The 21,885-nt window shown below is 39.3% G+C and overlaps 2 protein-coding genes across 2 annotated transcripts in view; one reads left to right on the forward strand and one right to left on the reverse strand.

The window, feature by feature from the left end:
• LOC123746084 (uncharacterized) overlaps positions 1–21,885 on the forward strand; it is a 74,102-nt gene that overhangs the window by 25,835 nt on the left and 26,382 nt on the right. The gene's annotated exons all lie outside the window — the stretch shown is intronic.
• Positions 3,475–4,686, reverse strand: LOC123746085 (glycine receptor subunit alpha-2). The gene is made up of 2 exons (XM_045727336.2): positions 4,417–4,686; positions 3,475–3,824 (listed from the first exon to the last, which is right to left on the reverse strand). The coding sequence occupies exons 1-2, from the start codon at positions 4,606–4,608 to the stop codon at positions 3,483–3,485; spliced, it is 534 nt and encodes a 177-aa protein (XP_045583292.1). The 5' UTR covers positions 4,609–4,686; the 3' UTR covers positions 3,475–3,482.

Here is a 21,885-nt window from a genome sequence, read left to right on the forward strand (position 1 = left end):
CACAACTGATATACAGTTATAACAATTGTGATATACAGTTATAGCACATATATAGTTATAGCAACTAATAACGGTTATAACAACTGACAGCAGTTATAACACAACTGATGTGCGATTAAACCACAACTGATATAACACAATTCATATAATATTATAACAACTGATATATTATAATAATACGGCTGACATGCGGCTATAGCACACCTGATATAGTGTTATAACACAACTGATATGCAGTTATAACACAGCTGTGTTCATTCGGAAGCTGACACACACACACACACATATATATATATATATATATATATATATATATATATATATATATATATATATATATATATATATATATATATATATATATATATATATAATTACAAAATTTGGCCTTAACATACACAACACAATCATTACAAGTAGAATGAAAAACACACCAATGGGATACATTGATAAATGTCATGCAGGCATTTCCCCCCTCTGAATCATTACACTCAGTCGCTGGAACAAGAAGCTTTTCGCTCTCTGGTCTTTTGTAACACTGATCAATTTGTCGCCTAATTCCTTCAGGAATTTCAATGCATATTTTCCCCACGAACCGATCGAAACAAAGCTGTAGCAGACCTTTGCCAGCCAGACCTCTGTATTTGATGGCTTTCTGCACTTCCATGGAAAAAGCAGCGCCACCCCCTTCGCGTGTGCTGTGTTGGTGGTAGGTACTGGCCAGTGTGGAAGCGAATGTGTAGTCCCACACCACTTTCTTACCATACTTCCAAGGAAGCAAGGTAGACCCCATCTGGGCGCTTCTGAGGTTCGTTTGGGTCTGAATAGGTGTTGTTCTTTTTGTGCTGGGCAGCTGGCTGAGGCAAGGCTCCTGTTGATGATGTCGTTGACGTCTTCATGTCTTGCAATCTTACCCTGTGATTTACATAGAGATTGTTGCATTGGGCGTGGTCATCAAACAAGGTTTTGGGACTTGGGCACAAGACGAATGGCGATAACAAACGTATGATGTATTTAGAAAAAATATGCGTGTGCTTTATATATTCCTTCTTTATATCAATGACAGGAAAGTTGCAAATCCTAATTCTCCTTGTCACAAGCTCTTGTTTGGGAAGTTTTAAACCTCAGCAGTGTTTAGGGATTAAAATATATTTTTTCTTCAAGCATTAACTGGTTGCTTTAATAAACGCTCTAAATATATTTTTCTTTGGCAGCCATTTTCATATCGACACATACCTATAATGTCTTAAGGTGCATAATTGCGGTCACGGCCAAATAAACAATGTGAGAGCACACCTCGTATGCCCACATTTGGTGGTATGTTCACAGCCCAGCCCGTCCTCTCGAGCGTTCATAACGTAACTAAAATGATAACTAAATTGCCCGAACCTAACCTTACCGTTATGATTTTTACCATGTCCATTTTTGGTCCTACGAGATTTATTAGTCAAAATGCGTTGTACTACAGTATTCGAGGGGAAGGGTTGCTCAGCCAGCCGTAACAAAATACTTAAAACATAAAATTAATTTCAAGATGATACCCTTTCTTCACACTACTAGTTTCAGAAGAAGCATTTTATACGTTAGACAGGTTATTTGTGAGTACGGGGAGCGAATATATTACTATGTTAGCGGCGCACTTCCCAGTGTTCACACACCTTACACAGTTGTGAATTGTTAATAAAACTAATGAATATAACACAAAACAAATATACGTGTTCTTTTGAGTATTAATAAAGGCCAATGATGAATGACCAATAACTGTGATGTTTTGCAAATATTAAAAACTAGTTAAATTTATTATATTTAAACTTAACAAGCTTGCATCAAGCCATTTAATATTTCATAAAGTTTACCGTAGAAAGAATGTTGGAGAGAGTATCTTAGCGGCTAGTGGTGGTGCGCAGCCTATCCAGGAGCTCAGTCCTCGGCCAAGTGGGGTCTGGCCTTCCTCTCTAATCTAGTCGGCCGTGGCAGACCTTCAACTCATATTCCGATCATGCGCCCTGCTTCCATCTCTGGTCGAAGCCTTCCCAGTAATCATTTACTGGGAAGATAAATGATTACTTCCTAGTAATCATTTACTGGGAAGATAAATGATTACTTCCCAGTAATCATTTACCTTTCCCAACTGTTCGTCGTTAAATGATAAATATGGCTGCATATTTACATAGATGAAGATTTTCACTCAACTATGCTATATATTAATGTTATATATATATATGTAGGAAAATTTTGTTCCGTTATCAAATTGTGTGTGTGTATATATATATATATATATATATATATATATATATATATATATATATATATATATATATATATATATATATATATATATATATATATATATATATATGTGTGTGTGTGTGTGTGTGTGTGTGTGTGTGTGTGTGTGTGTGTATATCACGAAAATAAACACGTGATTTAAAAATGTGACAATGTCAGACCACGGAGGAAAAATGAAACAGGAATTTCCTTAAGTACTTTCGTATATTAATACATCTTCAGAAGGAGTGAACTCCTTCTGAAGATCTCCTTCGTCGACCTCCGACGTGGAGGTCGATAAGTACGGGCACCACGGCCTACTCTGCCAAAGCACAGGGGAATGGCACTCGAGGCTCAGTGAAGTTAACGACGTCATCAAGAAGAGCCTCACCACATCTGGATGCCCAGCTGAGAGAGAGAGAGAGAGCCCCGTTACCTAATGCCCGGTAACTCTGATGCTCTTATTGGTCGCCCAGATGGTATCACAGTGAACCCCTGGAAGAATGGCAAGCAGTTGGTATGGGACACGTGTGTAACAATCCTGGCTAACACCTACAATGACTTCAGTGTTGCACAACCAGGTGGCGTTGCCACTCACAGGGAATCCCGTAAGTCCAGAGAACTGCATCACCACTACAATTTTGTCCCCATTGCTTCTGAGACACTCGGCGCTTGGGGTAAGAGTGCCACCAATATTTTGAAGGAACTGGGTTCTAGGCTAATTGAAACAACAAGAGACCCTAGAGCTGCCAGCTTCCTTTTCCAGCACCTCAGCGTGGCGATTCACAGGGGAAATGCACACTGCATTCAGGGTTCCTGTCTGCCATCTGAGGAGCTGGAGGAACTCGACAATTTATGATAATCATCTTTGTACCCTACATGTAACTCCTTTTTTTGTAACAAAGTTTAAATAAAATAAATATATATGTGTATATATACAAAAGAATGGGGGTGATAGGAGAAGAAAATATTAAAGTATTTAGTGAGAATCCACAAGGTCTTCTCTGAATACTCCTTATTTTCTTCTCCGAGACAATGGGTCCCCACATTTGCACCAAAGGTGGTACCCCCTTACAACTTTATATATATATATATATATATATATATATATATATATATATATATATATATATATATATATATATATATATATATATATATATATATATATATATATATATATAATATGCAGTAGTTGGGGTTGAAGTCAATGATCAATAAATCACTATATATATCCAGTAGCAGAAGTTGAAGATGAGAAAAACTGCAGGAATTGTTATCCGCGTTAGCATAACCATCTTCTGTTCGTCTGTCTCAAAGTTCATCCATTTACTTCGAACAAGTGGAACAGGTTTCCGAGGTAGCCCTTTCTGTCCCACTAAGATGCTGGTGGTAACGGAACTTTCAGTTGGTCGCACAGATTTTCCTCCAGACCGGTTTACTTTGCTGTCCACCATGACGTGGAATATGATGGTGAGGAACGTAATACCAATACAGAAGAGGAGCCAGACATCCACCATCTTGAAGTAGGAAGTCTTGGGTAACGAGGCTGACACCTGGCGAAATTGGCAGAGACCTGGATTACGACTTTGGAAGACAGCAAGATGTCTGAACAATATAATAGGTTAATGGTTAACTATGATACATATCAACATTTCATATTATTGCATGATAAAAAATCAGGAAAAAGATTTCACACTAAGAATTGTGTCAAGCGTAGATCGAAGGTATCTGAACCGGTGGATTAACTCGTTACACCAGGCTCCAGCCCATCATGAAAACAAACGGACATAGGAACGTATTTAATACTAACTTATAACGCTGAATAATGATCTATTTTTATTCCTATATCAACTTGAGTATGTTGTAACTTCTAACTAGAAACGTACCAGCCTGTGCAGTAAACACTCCTTAAATCAACAAACCAAAACTCCTAGCCTAACCTAACCTTACCAACCACACCTAGGTTGACTGTCCTACCTGCCAAGGGCTGGAGAGATACACAATTGATGTCTTCTGTGAAGAAAACACAGTACCTGGGAGAACACCTGCACTATGGAGTACCTGGGAGAACACCTGTACTATAGAGTACCTGGGAGAACACCTGCACTATGGAGTACCTGGGAAAACACCTGCACTGTGGAGTACCTGGGAGAACAAGGTGGCTATGACGAGCTGGACGGTGAGAGCAGACATCATCCTGGTGTCGAAGATGACGGGTCTGAAGAAGAGGGTGACGTAGCTGACGACGAGGAGGACGAGGGTGGGGATGTAGATGGTGAGGATGGCGTAACCCGAGCGACGAGTTAATGGCACCTTCACCTTCACCTCACTGTACATGCCAGAGCTGCCGTGGACCAGCACCACCTCCCCGACCTGTTGTAGATGGGGCCAGAGGTGATGGGAGACACGGGGGAGTGTTGTAGATGGGGCCAGAGGTGATGGGAGACACGGGGGGAGTGTTGTAGATGGGGCCAGAGGTGACACGAAGGAGTGTTAATGGTTATCAACATAAAATAATGCAAGCTTATATACGCAATCTATATTTATTGTATAGTGTTACTTTTAAATGAGACAATTTGACATAAATATATTTCCCAAATTCTCGGTATCGCCAAAGACTCGATAGAATTTGCAAAACAATGCATGAACGGAATAGCACACACATTTTGCAGGCAATTATTCATTTTAATTTTAATTGTAATTTGGAAATAAAATAATAATTTGCGGAGTTTGGATAATATTTGTCAGAGAAAAAAAAGTACGCTAGGCTTCCATCACCGAAGGTAATATAAAGAAACGAAATATTACCCTTCCATAGATAATATAATTAATGAAACACAATCCACAAAGCTTTCCTCACCATGGATGATACAGACAGACATATCAATAGGTTTCCCTCGTGAATAATATAGACAAACAAATCACTAGGATTCCCTCACCGTGAATGATACTGAAAAAACTCAAGGACTCCCTCATCGTGGATAATACAGATGAAGACATATAACACTAGGTTCACATCACCGTGGATGCCACTGAAAAACTAGGCTTCCTTCTCCGTGGATGACACTAGTGTTTCCTCACCGTAGACGATACTGTAAAAACAGTTGGCTTCCCCCATTATAATTGATGCTAACAAAACACTAGGCTTTCATCACCGTAGATGAAAAACGAACCACTACATAACACTAGGTTTTCCTCACCATGTATGCCAGACGAAACACTAGGTTTCCTCACCATGCATGACAGATGAAGCTCTAGATAAAACTAGGATTTCTTCACCGTGGATGACGAAACACTAGGTTTTCCTTACTGTGCATGATCTAAACAAAACACTAGGCTTCCCTCATCGTGAATGATAAATACAGACAGAACACTAGGCTTCAGTGATCGTGCATGCATGATGACTCACCTCATACTCCAGCAGAAGCTTGTTGGCGGAGATATTGACGGAGGACTTGAGTACATCGAAGAGGAGGAAGGACTTTGTGGCGGAGGTAATCCTGAGGTGCAAATAGCACTCCTGCACATCGAAGGGGTAGAGCACGAGGTCCAGGTCACACATGTACACTGTACCGTACTTCCTCTTGGCTGTTACCGTATTCGTCTCCCCAGAAAAGATGTCCACTGCAAGTACAAGAGTAAAATCAAGAGGAAGACCATTATGAAGTGTAATCTGAAATTAAATTATAAGTAATGCAAGAGTTTAAATACTCTAAGGGTGGAAAAATAATTATAGTTTTAAACAACGATTCCTAATTTGTTTATTGTGTGATTTCATTCTTTTAACTTATAATTAAGGTTTTCAATTACCTGCTCCATCTTAAGACCCCAAATACAGAACATCAGAAGTGATGGGTGATACTGTGTGTCAACTTACCCTCAGCAGGAGCAGCTGGATCCCTGCTAATTGCATTACCGTAGCGGTCCACTAGCATGGTGGTGTCTGTGTCCATCAGTGTGTGTTGGTTACCGTTGGTGTTGACAAAACTCACTTGTGGAGACCACAGTTTGTGCATAGTGTCGTCTGGTAGAATGTTAAGCGTGTTGTTCACCTTCAAGTTCTGGTACTTCAGCCTGTTGTCAGCCCATGTTAACGCCAGCTCATAAGACAAGTCCATGACCATGTCCATGGTCCTCACAGATAAGAAATCTACATCTATCGTGAGGACTATAGGCAAGCTTTTATCTTCCCTTCCGCCAGCACGAGGCGGCAGATGGCTCTGATAGTCTTCTGGAAAAGCCACTAGTTCACACTCAAGTTCGTCAGTGTTATCGCGGCAGTCGTACTTGAGGTCGCAGCGTTTGTGGAGAGGAATGCAGGTGGCGTCATCACAGGTAAAGTCATCATATGAACAGGGCGACAGTAAGAGGAGACGGCGGCCGCCATGCTTCTGGTCACACACGGGTTGGTGCAGCTTCCACCATCGTCGACCCATAGGGTAGTCAGGGAAAAATTCCTCCATCTCAGCAATTGTTGTGTTAGTGACGTGGTTAACCCAGGTCCATATTCCGTTTACTTTCTGAATGAGGTAAGCACCGTAGCCAATAAAAACTATTTCACTTACATTATACTGAAAAGGAGTAAAGAAAAAATTTCGCAGTTCATTTTCACATGTCCCAAGAAAAGAGAACCTTTGCTGCTCATTGATAGAACAGACAGCGCATTTTAAGTTTGATGGACAATCAATATCGGATACCCCCCATTCAATTGCTGCTGCACAATTTTCATACTGTAAACCGTTTGGTTCCTGTGGCCCCCAGCCGACCGTTTTCATATCCACGGGATTTTTACCTATCTTCCACACTCCTTCTTCATCTATGTCGTTGACAGCAAGCCAATAGTCAATGTTGCAAGTACGTAAGTCATATGAGGAGTTCTTTGCTACCGTCATAGCAGTCATCGCCTCCGTTTTGTTTTTGGGCAGCAGAGAGCCGAGAGCCAGGCAGAGATAGTCCGCCACCGGGTAAGGACTCCATTCAAACCAAAAATATGCTGGACCAGCATCTCCGCTACAAAGTTTTGTCAGGGACAGATTATAACTGGTGACGTTTTGGAGTTTCCAGCCGCCTTCCCACGACACATAGTTACCCTGTGGGTCACTCTGACAGTCTGCTATACTCCGCACCTCTTCCGGACTCAGCGGCCTGTCCCACACGTTCACCTGACGGAAAGCAAAGAATATGCATTAGATATATAAAGTCATAGATATATACAGCCACTGTATATTTTGTGTTAGTTACAAAATGTATATTATGTGAAATATCTCACTGCTGTAAGAGTTTTAGGTCCTGTGAGGATTATTCAATCCTGTTATGGGCAGAGTTCTCTATTTTACTACTAGTTGATTCGTATTGAATTGAGTAAACACAAGGTGTCTCGGACACATGAACTGATTTATGGAAAAATATGTATTACATGTTCCTTAGTGGAGAATTGGCACGGCTCGGTACCTTCACACAAAGGTATGATATAAATAGCATAAAATACAATAAATGAAATACAAATATTAATAGGAAAGTATTATTATTAATCACCTTGAAGAGGAGAAACCAAATAGGCAAAACTTTAGGTTAAAAATGAAGATTGTGATTTTGTTTACATTCACCAAACAAATTGAAAATAGCTAAGGTTACACATACTGTATATCACTCATTCTTACTCACTGATTATTGTCAAATGCCAGAATGGCTTCCATACTATAAAAATATTGTTTATCTCTAAACCGGAGAATACATAAATTTTCAAAACAATATAAATCTACTTAATAGATCAAATAATCACGAAAACAATGGTTATTCCAAACATAAATAGAGAAAAGTATAGGAAGAAGATACAGATCTCAAGAGTAATCATGTTATGAACCCACCTGCGTTAGATCTCCACTGAAGCTCCGACGAGCCACATAACCCTGACCCAGGCGAGCCTTCACCCCAGACACAGTGCGGACGATATCATATTTCTGGTGGTTGTTGAGGCTTCCGTCCACGTACGTGCTGATCAGGTGCTGAGTGTGGTCGTACGTGAAACATATGTGGTGCCACCTGCACAGGATATTAGTTATAAGTACAAGACGTCATTTTTAAAATGATTTTTTTTTTAATAAATAAAAAAAAATTAAAACTTTTTTCATCAGATGGATGACAAAGTTAATCCCAGAAATTGAAGTGATCCCTTATGAAGACAATTTACTTTCAATTGAAGGAGGAGTGGGTAGGGAGGGTACATAGTTAAGGTTTATATTTGGATATAGGGGTATGAATAAAGTTTTGGGTATACAACACAAAATAGAACTCGAAATAGTGGATGTTAACAGTATAAGTTTGGATTCAGAAAATGCCTGGCTAAGTATTGATTTGGAAACAGGGTTGGGAAATTATGGTACAAATTATGGGGGTAACTTATTAATAGAGGAAGGTTCGATGGATTATCCAAAGCGTAGGTTAGACATATATATGAATGAGTATGGATGGGTATGAATTCAATTTCTTCATTTCGCACCCCATACCCATCCCGTGGGTGGTGGTGGAAAGGGTTACAGAGGCATATAATGGGTTCAGAAACTGTACCCCATAGTTCGTTTAACTAAGTAAGTGACACTCTCTTGAAGCTATTGTTACACTATTGTTACACAATAGTTAATGTACACGTCCATGTACATAATACATGTCCAATTCATACACATGTATGAATTGAAACTATTTCGTATGGGCTTATGTCAGTGCCTGCCTGGATAGTCAACATCAACGAGGTCTTAGGCATGGCCGTGCTAGCTTTGATAGTCAACATGCACGATGACATTTGTCTATAGATGAGTCGCCCAGGATAGTTGACACCCATGTGGTCTTTGTCCATAGTTGTGATAGCCAGCGTGGTCTGTGCCCATAGTTGTGATAGCCAGCGTGGTCTGTGTCCATGGCTGAGATAGCTTGGAGTGCCCTGGAGCGAAAGGTTCTTATCACCCCTTTAATATATTACAGTTTTAACGCTAACTAATATCTTATTGAGATTCAAATTGTGCTTAATTTTGACTGCTTGCTAAAGAACAGGAGTAATATAACTTCTTGAAGAGACTCACTTGAATACCCAGAGCTTCTTTTTGAGGAGCTGGAAGTTCCAGTTCTTAGCGATGACTGGTCTCACCCTCTCCACCCAAATGTCTGCCAGGAGGAAAGTGTAAATGTAACTGTTATTCCATGACTAAGTTGCTCATGTCGCATCAATATCAGCCACCACTTCTCCATCATGGGTGAATTATATGCCAGAAATCCGATTCAGACACAAAATTTCATAACAAAACCAGTAAAGTATAGATTTCAAGAATTTCTCAAAACTATAACTGCAGCATTTGCAGTTACACACAGGAGTGAGTCTCTTTATTTGCTTTGTTTTCAACGCCTCAAAATATTCACCTCCTTCAAGTTGGCCCATCTCGTTTAGATCACTCAGGAGGGCGAAGAACGTTGCCCAGCCGTGGATGGTGAAGAGGTAGAACCTGCCGCAGAGGGTGACGGAGTGTAACTGACGGTGTGGGTCCAGCTGGCCCTGGTACCACGCCATGGTCTCTGTAGTGGCCTTGCGGTCCTCTTGGAAACGCAGCACCTGGATCCCCTCAACCTGGCCTGCGGACACAACGTTTCCCCAGGCGCCATAATACCAAGTTTAGGGCACTGGGCACGACACTCATTGCCAGTTCCCCAGGCTTCATAATACCAAGTTTATGTCACTGGGTACAAGACTCACTACCAGTTAACTTACGAGACCTGAACCTCGTATCTTGCTCATGGAGACTTAATGTGCGTTTACTGAACAGCTTACGAGCTCCGAAACGCTACGAGACCGCTGATAACAATAATAACATTAGAGTAAGGTTATTAATGCTTGTACTGCTTGAGAGCTAGTAAATGGTTTCGTAAATACCGACTATTCTGTTATGATCAAAATAAGAGGTACAGATCTCGTAAGTAGACACCAAACTATTTTGTGAATACTTACAAGGCAATAAGTGTGAGATTAATGAATTCATTGGCAATAAGAGTGAAGCTTAAGGAATATCTATGCCAATATCTGTGAGCTTAAGGAATAAATGTTAGATTTAAGGAATGTGGATATCATTATCAACGACTGCGATTCATTGATTTCTAGAGGAAATTGTACATGAAGAACCAGTACAAATCTAAAGATTAAGAAACCGTATATTGTATCATGCTTGGCACGGAAGTTACCAATAGTTAGTGGTAACTTTTGTCAGTGTTTTAATCGAAGATAAAATCCACAGTCCCCAATTTAACCTGATGGCTACCAGTCACCCGGATGAATAAGGAGCACATCATCGGAAATAATTAGACAATAACATGCGATAATGCAGATGCACGGAAGGTTTCTCACCAGGATGGAGCAGGAATAAAGCGAAGCAGACGTCCAGCAGCAACAACGACGTCAGGTTAGGCTTCATGGTGACTTCCGATGTCCTCACACCGCCTAGGACGCCAGCACATCACCTGTCGCTCCTTACTGTACAGTATATAATTACCTCAGTTTGTTAAGGTATAGGGTGATGTTGCATAAAATTTCACTGCGTCAATATTGTAAATATGATCTTCACATAAAATGGAAAAATATTCTTCGGGATTCAAATAAAATATAATGTGTTTTAGCACATTAATTTTGTTATGTGAGGTACGCACACACTTACCCATAATTTTTAAGCTAGCAGATAGAATGCTATATTAAATTCAATTATGTTTTATTAGTAACAAATTTATTAAAATCGATTCAAATCAGGCTGGTCTGAAATAGGTGTACAACAGTACAAAAAATATCATTTTAAAGACAAACTAAAATACAGATACCATACAGATTGAGTGGTAACATTGGCAAAGCAAAGGATAAAATTTGAATGGTGTGACCTATACAGACTATAGAGCACGGATTGATAGTAATTTGCAAAGCCTAGGAATTACAAAGAACATATATGTATTAATGGGAGCATTTAAGTGTTATGGGCGGCGAACCTCAACATTTAAATGAGGTTTACGTTTTTTCGACAAGATAATAAAAGCTCCCGCTTGTCCCTGTGTGTGTATATATATATATATATATATATATATATATATATATATATATATATATATATATATATATATATATATATATATATATATATATATATATATATATATATATATATATATATATATATATATACAACTTTAAAACACTTTCCCACCAGGAGACTCGAACCCTAGCCAGCACAGAAGCCTTCCAGCAACTGGCATACCAGGTACGCCTTTAACGCCTTTATGCCAGTTGCTGGAAGGCTTCTGTGCTGGCTAGGGTTCGACTCTCCTGGTGGGAAAGTGTTCTAAAGTTGTATAACTTCACTCTCGTGTTTAGGAGAGTTGTGCCTCATATATATATATATGCTAAAATTCATCACTAAACTATAATAGCACGGCTTTAAAAAGCCCGCCAAACCCCCTGTTTTTTTGTTTTTTTAATGAAAAGGGGGTTTACACACAACTCACAACTGATGACGTCCGAACACTTCCAGAACAATTGCTTCGCTCACGTCCTCTGTTCGAACCACAATTCAATAAATACTTCTTGCATTTGATAATCACTTTTTGGCCTCGTTAGATTTTGTCTAGGCAGAAAAAAAAACATTATAATATGCACACCGAACTGTCATTATCGCATTAGGTACAAAGCTCCAGGAAAGAGTCAATTAATCATAGTCGGAAAATGTGAATACTGTCCTGGTGTTCTGGAAGCAGTACTCGGTACTAGTCTCGCCAGTTTCTCTTATCTTATGTAATAAATATATAAGCGTACACCTGCCTCTTTTTATTCTCCTCTGATTTTTAGGAATATTTTGTGTAAATGAACTTTATATCGTTATATTTTTAATGATTGAAAGATGTAAGAATGTTATAGGAACTACACACGCAATTTCAGTATTTATGGCTCACATAACACAAATAGATGTAGTGTGCTATTGTATTGGTATCCAACTTTCAGGTTCACCAATATCTATATAAATTTGTATATATATATATATATATATATATATATATATATATATATATATATATATATATATATATATATATATATATATAATATATATACATATATATATATAATATATATATATATATATATATATATATATATATATGTATATATATATATATATATATATATATATATATATATATAAAAGAGGTACCATCTCTGATGCAGTTGTAGGGACCTATAGCCTAGAAGAGATAGAGAGAGCCGGTCGGCCGAGCGGACAGCGCACTGGGCTTCTGATCCTGTGGTCCCGGGTTCGATCCCGGGCGCCGGCGAGAAACAATGGGCAGAGTTTTTCACCCTCTGCCCCTGTTACCTAGCAGTAAAATAGGTACCTGGGTGTTAGTCATCTGCCACGGGCTGTTTCCTGGGGTGGAGGCCTGGTCGAGGACCGGACCGCGGGGACACTAAAAAAAGCCCCTAAATCATCTCTAGATAACCTCAAGAAGAAGAAAATAAAGAGTACTCAGAGAAGACTTCGCTACTTGGAACAAAAAGTTCCAAGTAGCACGGGCTATGGTGAGCCCCTAGTGGACTTACCTGGCACAGGAGCGGGGCTGTAACTTTGTGGGAAGAAAGAAACGTGGAAGACAGACCTATAATCAGGGTGGGTCACCTGACCGCCAAGAAAATAAGAATAAAGACCTATTGACCTATATACTATTAAAGAAAGGGGGAGGAAACCTACGGATAAAATGGGACGAAAAAGGGGTTAAATGGATGCTATATTGTATTGACGTGATGTATTGAAACTTTTATTGGGATCTAATTTGCACATGCCAGGGCTTACATTAAGGCTGTTGTTATATTGTTTGATCAGAGTGGACTCGATCATGCTTCGTTCAAGGAAACCCTTACTTTTAACAATACATTTCGCTCCTCTGCAGTCGATACTGATGAGTCGATAATTGTTGATGGTGCTTGTGGTGTATTGTGGGGCTGATGGCTGTTTGAAGGTGGACATGAATCACTTACTTGATTGTCGTCTTTAACGATAATTACACATGTCGTAGCTGGAACAGGTGTGGCGGGCATACTCTCTTTCTCTCTCTGTTTACATAGATGGCGCTATAAAACGCAGCAACAAATGCAAACAAACAGCATTGCCTGCGCAAAGCATGACATTTTGCTGCTATTCATTAAAAAATAATGAATGCAGGATATCCACCATGCTTGTAGCACAAAAACATGGTAAGCTATTGTTAGCTTACCAAAACAGTGTTAGCTATTGACATTGTTAGCTTTTGACACAGCTATATTAACACGATAAGCTATTGACTAGAGGTAACCTATTAACTCGAGGTGAGCTATTTACACACGGTAAGTTATTGATACATGTTAAGTTACTCCCATCCAGAGATGTTGCATAGGTTTGACCTTCGTGTGATACACTCATTGCTCTAAACAAATTACTTTTGGTATTGTGCTTAAGCCCTCTCAACCGCTGGAGGGATATTATGGCGCCACAAGTTTACTGACCACTCATCAAGTATACTTTAATTCGTGACCATAGTTTAAGGCTAAAGTAAACTCAGTGTATACACACCGAGAAATGGGGGACACCTCTCGATGTGTATATCCTTGCCACACAAGTTCCTACTACAGTTATATCTGTAAAAGAGAGTGGCTATCTGTCAGTTAGCTTCATCCAACTTTTCAAGATTGCACATAAATAAATAAATATATGTGCATTCAGGTAAGGTACATACATACAAGAGATTTTACAAAAATTGATGTATGATGCGTGTATGGGAGTATCATAGGCCATTTGGGGTCGGCTTTAGTGTCACCCTTAAAGAAATGTCGACAAATAAGAGAATTTGTTTTCAGGAGATATTTCTTGCAGTTTTTCGCCTACTGTATTTGTATCAAATTATTTGAGAGAGGGAGGGGGGAGGATGTTGGAGAGGAGAATGATGCAGAGGAGCGAATGAGGGAGGAGAAATGTAGATTAGGAGAAAGGCGAACATAAAACCATTGCTTGGTGCTCCTAATACTGATACATGATGCAGGCCATAATCATAATGTAGGACTGAGCATCGGAGATGCTTCTTCACCAGCAGGGTTATAAACCCTGTGCCATTTAAACTTGCCCGAAACGCTATGCGTGTTAGTAAAGCCCACTATAAAGCCAACAAACTTTGTAAAATCTCTTTATGTATGTACCTTACCTAAATAAAAATTATTATTATTATTATTATTATTATTATTATTATTATTATTATTAGTGGCTCTCAGGTAAACCTAACTCCCAGGGTACCAAACGTAGCGCAGGCCGTCCTGTTTACATAGAGCTAGCGTATGAAACGCAGCGGCATATAAACGGATAATATCGCTTTCTCTAAACATGACAATACGAACATGCATTCTGCATACAGGAGATATATACGTTATCGAGGATACCTGCCACTAGGTCGCTCGTATAAGTGACACGCGGTTAAGGATACCTTTGTCAGCTATATTTGCGAACTAGAGTGATTTGACTGCAAGTTATGTTTTTCAAAACAAGTTATCGTCTACTGAATTCCTGGGTTATTTGTTATTCACCAATAACAAATAAACATGGTGGGTACATAAGCTGTGTGATCGTAAAGAAGTCTTCGCTTGCAACTTATGTATTGGAAAACTTTTTTTTGTATACAGTACTCTACCTGACAGGACATTTATCCTGGGAAAGCATACATACATACAGTATATATTTATGTATGTTTTAAGAATGTTATAACACAACTGATAAATTGCTATAACACAACTGATATACAGTTGTAACAATTGTGATATACAGTTATAACACATATATAGTTATAGCAACTAATAACGGTTATAACAACTGACAGCAGTTATAACACAACTGATGTGCGATTAGACCACAACTGATATACTAATATAACACAATTCACATAATATTATAACAACATATAATAACACGGCTGACATGCGGCTATAACACACCTGATATAGTGTTATAACACAACCGATATGCAGTTATAACACAGCTGTGTTCATTCGGAAGCTGACACAAGTATTTATATTTATATATATATATATATATATATATATATATATATATATATATATATATATATATATATATATATAATATATATTGGGGAAAATCAGGCGGTTGGCACTCGTGACACGACAAAGTCAATGACATCATTAAGAGGAGCCTTGCCTCTGCTCAGTGTCCAGCAGAGAGAGAGAGCCCCTGCAATCTATTGAACCATAACTCTGTTAGCTTTGCTGGCCGACCAGATGGAATTACACTGTGCCCATGGAAGAATGGCAGACAGTTGGCATGGGACTATACTTGCGTATCCACTCTGGCAGCCACATACATCAACCTCTCTGTCGGCCAAGCAAGAACCACGGCGACACATAGAAAAAGACAAGTCAACCAAGTACAGGGAAATAGATCACCGGTACAACTTCGTACAACCGACAGGATCTGAGAACCTTGGTCCATGGTGAGAGAGCGCAAGGTTTCTTAAGGATCTTGGTTTCAGGCTCCTTGGAAGTACAACCTATCCTTGAGCAGCAAGTTTTCTTTTCCAGGACCTCTGTTTGGTGATCCAGAGAGGGGAATGCCCGCTGCATCCTCGGTTCCTGTCCGGCGTCGGAGGAGTTCGAAGAAATCTACAGCTTCTAGGAAAAAAAAATTCCCTTATTTCCTCTTAATATTCATTTTTTGTAACCAATCAGGTATATAACTGTTAACCTTGAATAATAAAGTGTACAAAAAAAAAAGGTGATAGAAGTGAACATTCTTACGTATTTAGAGTTAAATGGCAAGTTTTCCTCTGAATGCTCCTGGATGCTCTGTATTCCCTTCTCCGAGGCTGTGGGCCCCTACAATTGCACCAGACATATATATATATATATATTATATTATATTTTATATATATGTATATATATATATATATATATATATATATATATATATATATATATATATATATATATATATATATATATATATATATATATATATATATATATATATATATATATATATATATATATTACAAAATTTGGCCTTAACATCCACAACACAATTATTACAAGTAGAATGAAAAACACACCAACGGAATACATTGATAAATGTCATGCAGGCATTTCCCCCCTCTGAATCATTACACTCAGTCGCTGGAACAAGAAGCTGTTCGCTCTCTGGTCATTTGTAACACTGATCAATTTGTCGCCTAATTCCTTCAGGAATTTCAATGCATATTTTCCCCACGAACCGATCGGAACAAAGCTGTGGCAGACCTCTGCCAGCCAGACCTCTGTATTTGATGGCTTTCTGCACTTCCATTAAAGAAGCAGCGCCGCCCCCTTCGCGTGTGCTGTGTTGGTGGTAGGTACTGGCCAGTGTGGAAGCGAATGTGTAGTCCCACACCACTTTCTTACCATACTTCCAAGGAAGCAAGGTAGACCCCATCTGGGCGCTTCTGAGGTTCGTTTGGGTCTGAATAAGTGTTTTTCTTTTTGTGCTGGGCAGCTGGCTGTGGCAAGGCTCCTGTTGATGATGTCGTTGACTTCTTCATGTCTTGCAATCTTACCCTGTGATTTACATAGAGATTGTTGCTTTGGGCGTGGTCATCAAACAAGGTTTTGGGACTTGGGCACAAGACGAATGGCGATAACAAACGTATGATGTATTTAGAAAAAATATGCGTGTGCTTTATATATTCCTTCTTTATATCAGTGACAAAGGAAAGTTGCAAATCCTAACTCTCCGCATCACAAGCTCTTGTTTGGGACGTTTTAAACCTCAGCAGTGTTAAGGGATTAAAATATATTTTTTCTTCAAGCATTAACTGGTTGCTTTAATAAACGCTCTAAATATATTTTTCTTAGGCAGCCATTTTCATATCGACACATACCTATAATGTCTTAAGGTGCATAATTGCGGTCACGGCCAAATAAACAATGTGAGAGCACACCTCGTATGCCCGCATTTGGTGGTATGTTCACAGCCCAGCCCGTCCTCTCGAGCGTTCATAACGTAACTAAACTGATAACTAAATTGTCCGAACCTAACCTTACCGTTATGATTTTTACCATGTCCATTTTTGGTCCTACGGGATTTATAAGTCAAAATGCGTTGTACTACTTTTTTCGAGGGGACGGCCCAACCTGTCCTCTTAAAAAGAACGTCGCTTTTGGCCGTTTGCCCGTATTGTGCTCAGCCAGCCGTAACAAAATACTTAAAACATAAAATTAATTTCAAGATGATACCCTTTCTTCACACTACTAGTTTCAGAAGAAGCATTTTATACGTTAGACAGGTTATTTGTGAGTACGGGGAGCGAATATATTACTATGTTAGCGGCGCACTTCCCAGTGTTCACACACCTTACACAGTTGTGAATTGTTAATAAAACTAATGAATATAACACAAAACAAATATACGTGTTCTTTTGAGTATTAAAAAAGGCCAATGATGAATGACCAATAACTGCGATGTTTCGCAAATATTAAAAACTAGTTAAATTTATTATATTTAAACTGTTAACAAGCGTGCATCAAGCTATTTAATATATCATAAAGTTTACCGTAGAAAGAATGTTGGAGAGAGTATCCCAGCGGCTGGTGGTGGTGCGCAGCCTATCCAGGAGCTCAGTCCTCGGCCAAGTGGGGTCTGGCCTTCCTCTCTAATTTAGTCGGCCGTGGCAGACCTTCAACTCATATTCTGATCATGCGCCCTGCTTCCATCTCTGGTCGAAGCCTTCCCAGTAATCATTTACTGGGAAGGTAAATGATTACTTAATTCCCAGTAATCATTTACATTTCCCAACCGTTCGTCGTTAAATGATAAATAACATAATTGAAGATTTTTCACTCAACTGTGCTATATTTTATTATTATGTATATATGTAGGAAAATTTTGTTCCGTTACCAAATTGTGTATATATATATATATATATATATATATATATATATATATATATATATATATATATATATATATATATATATATATATACATATATATATATATAATATATATATATATATATATACTCACACACACAAGTATATATACCTGTGTGTGTGTGTGTGTATATATATATATATATATATATATATATATATATATATATATATATATATATATATATATATATATATATATATATATATATATATATATATATACATATATATATATATATATACTTACACACACAAGTATATATACTTCTGTGTATATATATATATATATATATATATATATATATATATATATATATATATATATATATATATATATATATATATACTGTATAATGCAGTAGTTGGGGTTGAAGCCAGTGATCAATAAATCACTATATATATCCAGTAGCAAAAGTTGAAGATGAGAAAAACTACAGGAATTGTTATCCGCGTTAGCATAACCATCTTCTGTTCGTCTGTCTCAAAGTTCATCCATTTACTTCGAACAACAAGTGGAACAGGTTTCCGAGGTAGTCCTTTCTGTCCCACTAAGATGCTGGTGGTAACGGAACTTTCAGTTGGTCGCACAGATTTTCCTCCAGACCGGTTTACTTTGCTGTCCACCATGACGTGGAATATGATGGTGAGGAACGTAATACCAATACAGAAGAGCAGCCAGACATCCACCATCTTAAAGTAGGAAGTCTTGGGTAACGAGGCTGACACCTGGCGAAATTGGCAGAGACCTGGATTACGACTTTGGAAGACAGCAAGATGTCTGAACAATATAATAGGTTAATGGTTAACTATGATATATATCAACATTTCATATTATTGCATGATAAAAAATCAGGAAAAAGATTTCACACTAAGAATTGTGTCAAGCGTAGATCGAAGGTATCAGAACCGGTGGATTAACTCGTTACACCAGGCTCCAGCCCATCATGAAAACAAACGGATGTAGGAACGTATTTAATACTAACTTATAACGCTGAATAATGATCTATTTTTATTCCTCTATCAACTTAAGTATGTTCTAACTTCTAACTAGAAACGTACCAGCCTGTGCAGTAAACACTCCTTAAATCAACAAACCAAAACTCCTAGCCTAACCTAACCTAACCAACCACACCTAAGTTGACTGTCCTACCTGCCAAGGGCTGGAGAGATACACAATTGATGTCTTCTGTGAAGAAAACACAGTACCTGGGAGAACACCTGCACTATGGAGTACCTGGGAGAACACCTGTACTATGGAGTACCTGAGAGAACACCTGCACTATGGAGTACCTGGGAGAACACCTGCACTATGGAGTACCTGGGAGAACACTTGTACTATGGAGTACCTGGGAGAATAAGGTGGCTATGACGAGCTGGACGGTGAGAGCAGACATCATCCTGGTGTCGAAGATGACGGGTCTGAAGAAGAGGGTGACGTAGCTGACGACGAGGAGGACGAGGGTGGGGATGTAGATGGTGAGGATAGCGTAACCCGAGCGACGAGTTAGTGGCACCTTCACCTTCACCTCACTGTACATGCCAGAGCTGCCGTGGACCAGCACCACCTCCCCGACCTGTTGTAGATGTGCCAGAGGTGATGGGAGACACGGGGGGGGAGTGTTGTAGATGGGGCCAGAGGTGATGGGAGACACGGGGGCGTGTTAGATGGGGCCAGTGGTGACGGGAGACACGGAAGAGTGTTGTAGATGGGGCCAGAGGTGACACGAAGGAGTGTTAATGGTTATCACATAAAATAATGCAAGCTTTTATACGCAATCTATATTTATTTTATAGTGTTACTTTTAAATGAGACAATTTGACATAAATATATTTCCAAAATTCTCGGTATCGCCAAAGACTCAATAGACTTTGCAAAACAATGCATGAACGGAATAGCGCACACATTTTGCAGGCTATTATTATTTTGATTTTAATTGTGATTTGGAAATAAAATAATGATTTGCGGAGTTAGGATAATATTTGTCAGAGAAAAAAAAGTATGCTAGGCTTCCATCACCGAAGGTAATATGGTTAAACAAAATATTACACAACCAGAAACGCTGCCATAGATAATATAATTAAAGAAACACAATTCACAAAGCTTTCCTCACCGTTGATGATAAATACAGGCAGAACACTAGGCTTCAGTGATCGTGCATGCATGATGACTCACCTCATACTCCAGCAGAAGCTTGTTGGCGGAGATATTGACGGAGGACTGGAGTACGTCGAAGAGGAGGAAGGACTTTGTGGCGGAGGTAATCCTGAGGTGCAAATAGCACTCCTGCACATCGAAGGGATAGAGCACGAGGTCCAGGTCACACATGTACACTGTACCGTACTTCCTCTTGGCTGTTACCGTATTCGTCTCCCCAGAAAAGATGTCCACTGCAAGTACAAGAGTAAAATCAAGAGGAAGACCATTATGAAGTGTAATCTGAAATTAAATTATAAGTAATGCAAGAGTTTAAATACTCTAAGGGTGGAAAAATAATTATAGTTTTAAACAATGATTCCTATTTTGTTTATTGTGTGATTTCATTCTTTTAACTTATAATTAAGGTTTTCAATTACCGGCTCCATCTTAAGACCCCTTATACAGAACATTAGTAGTGATGGGTGAGTGATACTGTGTGTCAACTTACCCTCAGCAGGAGCAGCTGGATCCCTGCTAATTGCATTACCGTAGCGGTCCACCAGCATGGTGGTGTCTGTGTCCATCAGTGTGTGTTGGTTACCGTTGGTGTTGACAAAACTCACTTGTGGAGACCACAGTTTGTGCATAGTGTCGTCTGGTAGAATGTTAAGCGTGTTGTTCACCTTCAAGTTCTGGTACCTCAGCCTGTTGTCAACCCATGTTAACGCCAGTACATAAGAAAAGTCCAAGACCATGTCTGTGGTCCTCACAGCTAAGAAATCTACATCTATGGTGAGTATTATAGGCAAGCTTTTATCGTCCCTCCCGCCAGCACGAGGCGGCAGATGGCTCTGATATTCCTCTGGAAAAGCCACCAGTTTGCAGTTAAGTTCGTCAGTGTTGTCGCGGCAGTCGTACTTGAGGTCGCAGCGTTTGTGGAGAGGAATACAGGTGGCGTCATCACAGGTAAAGTCATCATATGAACAGGGCGACAGTAAGAGGAGACGGCGGCCGCCATGCTTCTGGTTGCACACGGGTTGGTGCAGCTTCCACCATCGTCGACCCATAGGGTAGTCAGGGAAAAATTCCTCCATCTCAGCAATCGTTGTGTTGGTGACGTGGTTAACCCAGGTCCATATTCCGTTTACTTTCTGAATGTGGTAAGCTCCGTAGCCAACAAAAATTAATTCGCTTACATTATACTGAAATGCGGTGAAGTAAATATTCCGAAGTTCATTTTCACATATTCCAAGTAGAGAAAATCTCTGTTGTTCTTGGATTGAACAGGCAGTGCATTTTAAGTTTGTTTTGCAGTCGACATCAGCCGAGCTGTATTCAAATGATATGCAGTTTTCGTAATGTAACCCGTTTGGCTCCTGTGGACCCCAGCCAATGCTATTCATATCCACGGGAGTGTTGCCTATCTTCCACACTCCTTCTTCCTCTACGTCGTTAGGGGCAA

This window comes from Procambarus clarkii, chromosome 78, assembly GCF_040958095.1.
Source record: "Procambarus clarkii isolate CNS0578487 chromosome 78, FALCON_Pclarkii_2.0, whole genome shotgun sequence".
Classification (NCBI taxonomy): Eukaryota; Metazoa; Arthropoda; class Malacostraca; order Decapoda; family Cambaridae; genus Procambarus; species Procambarus clarkii.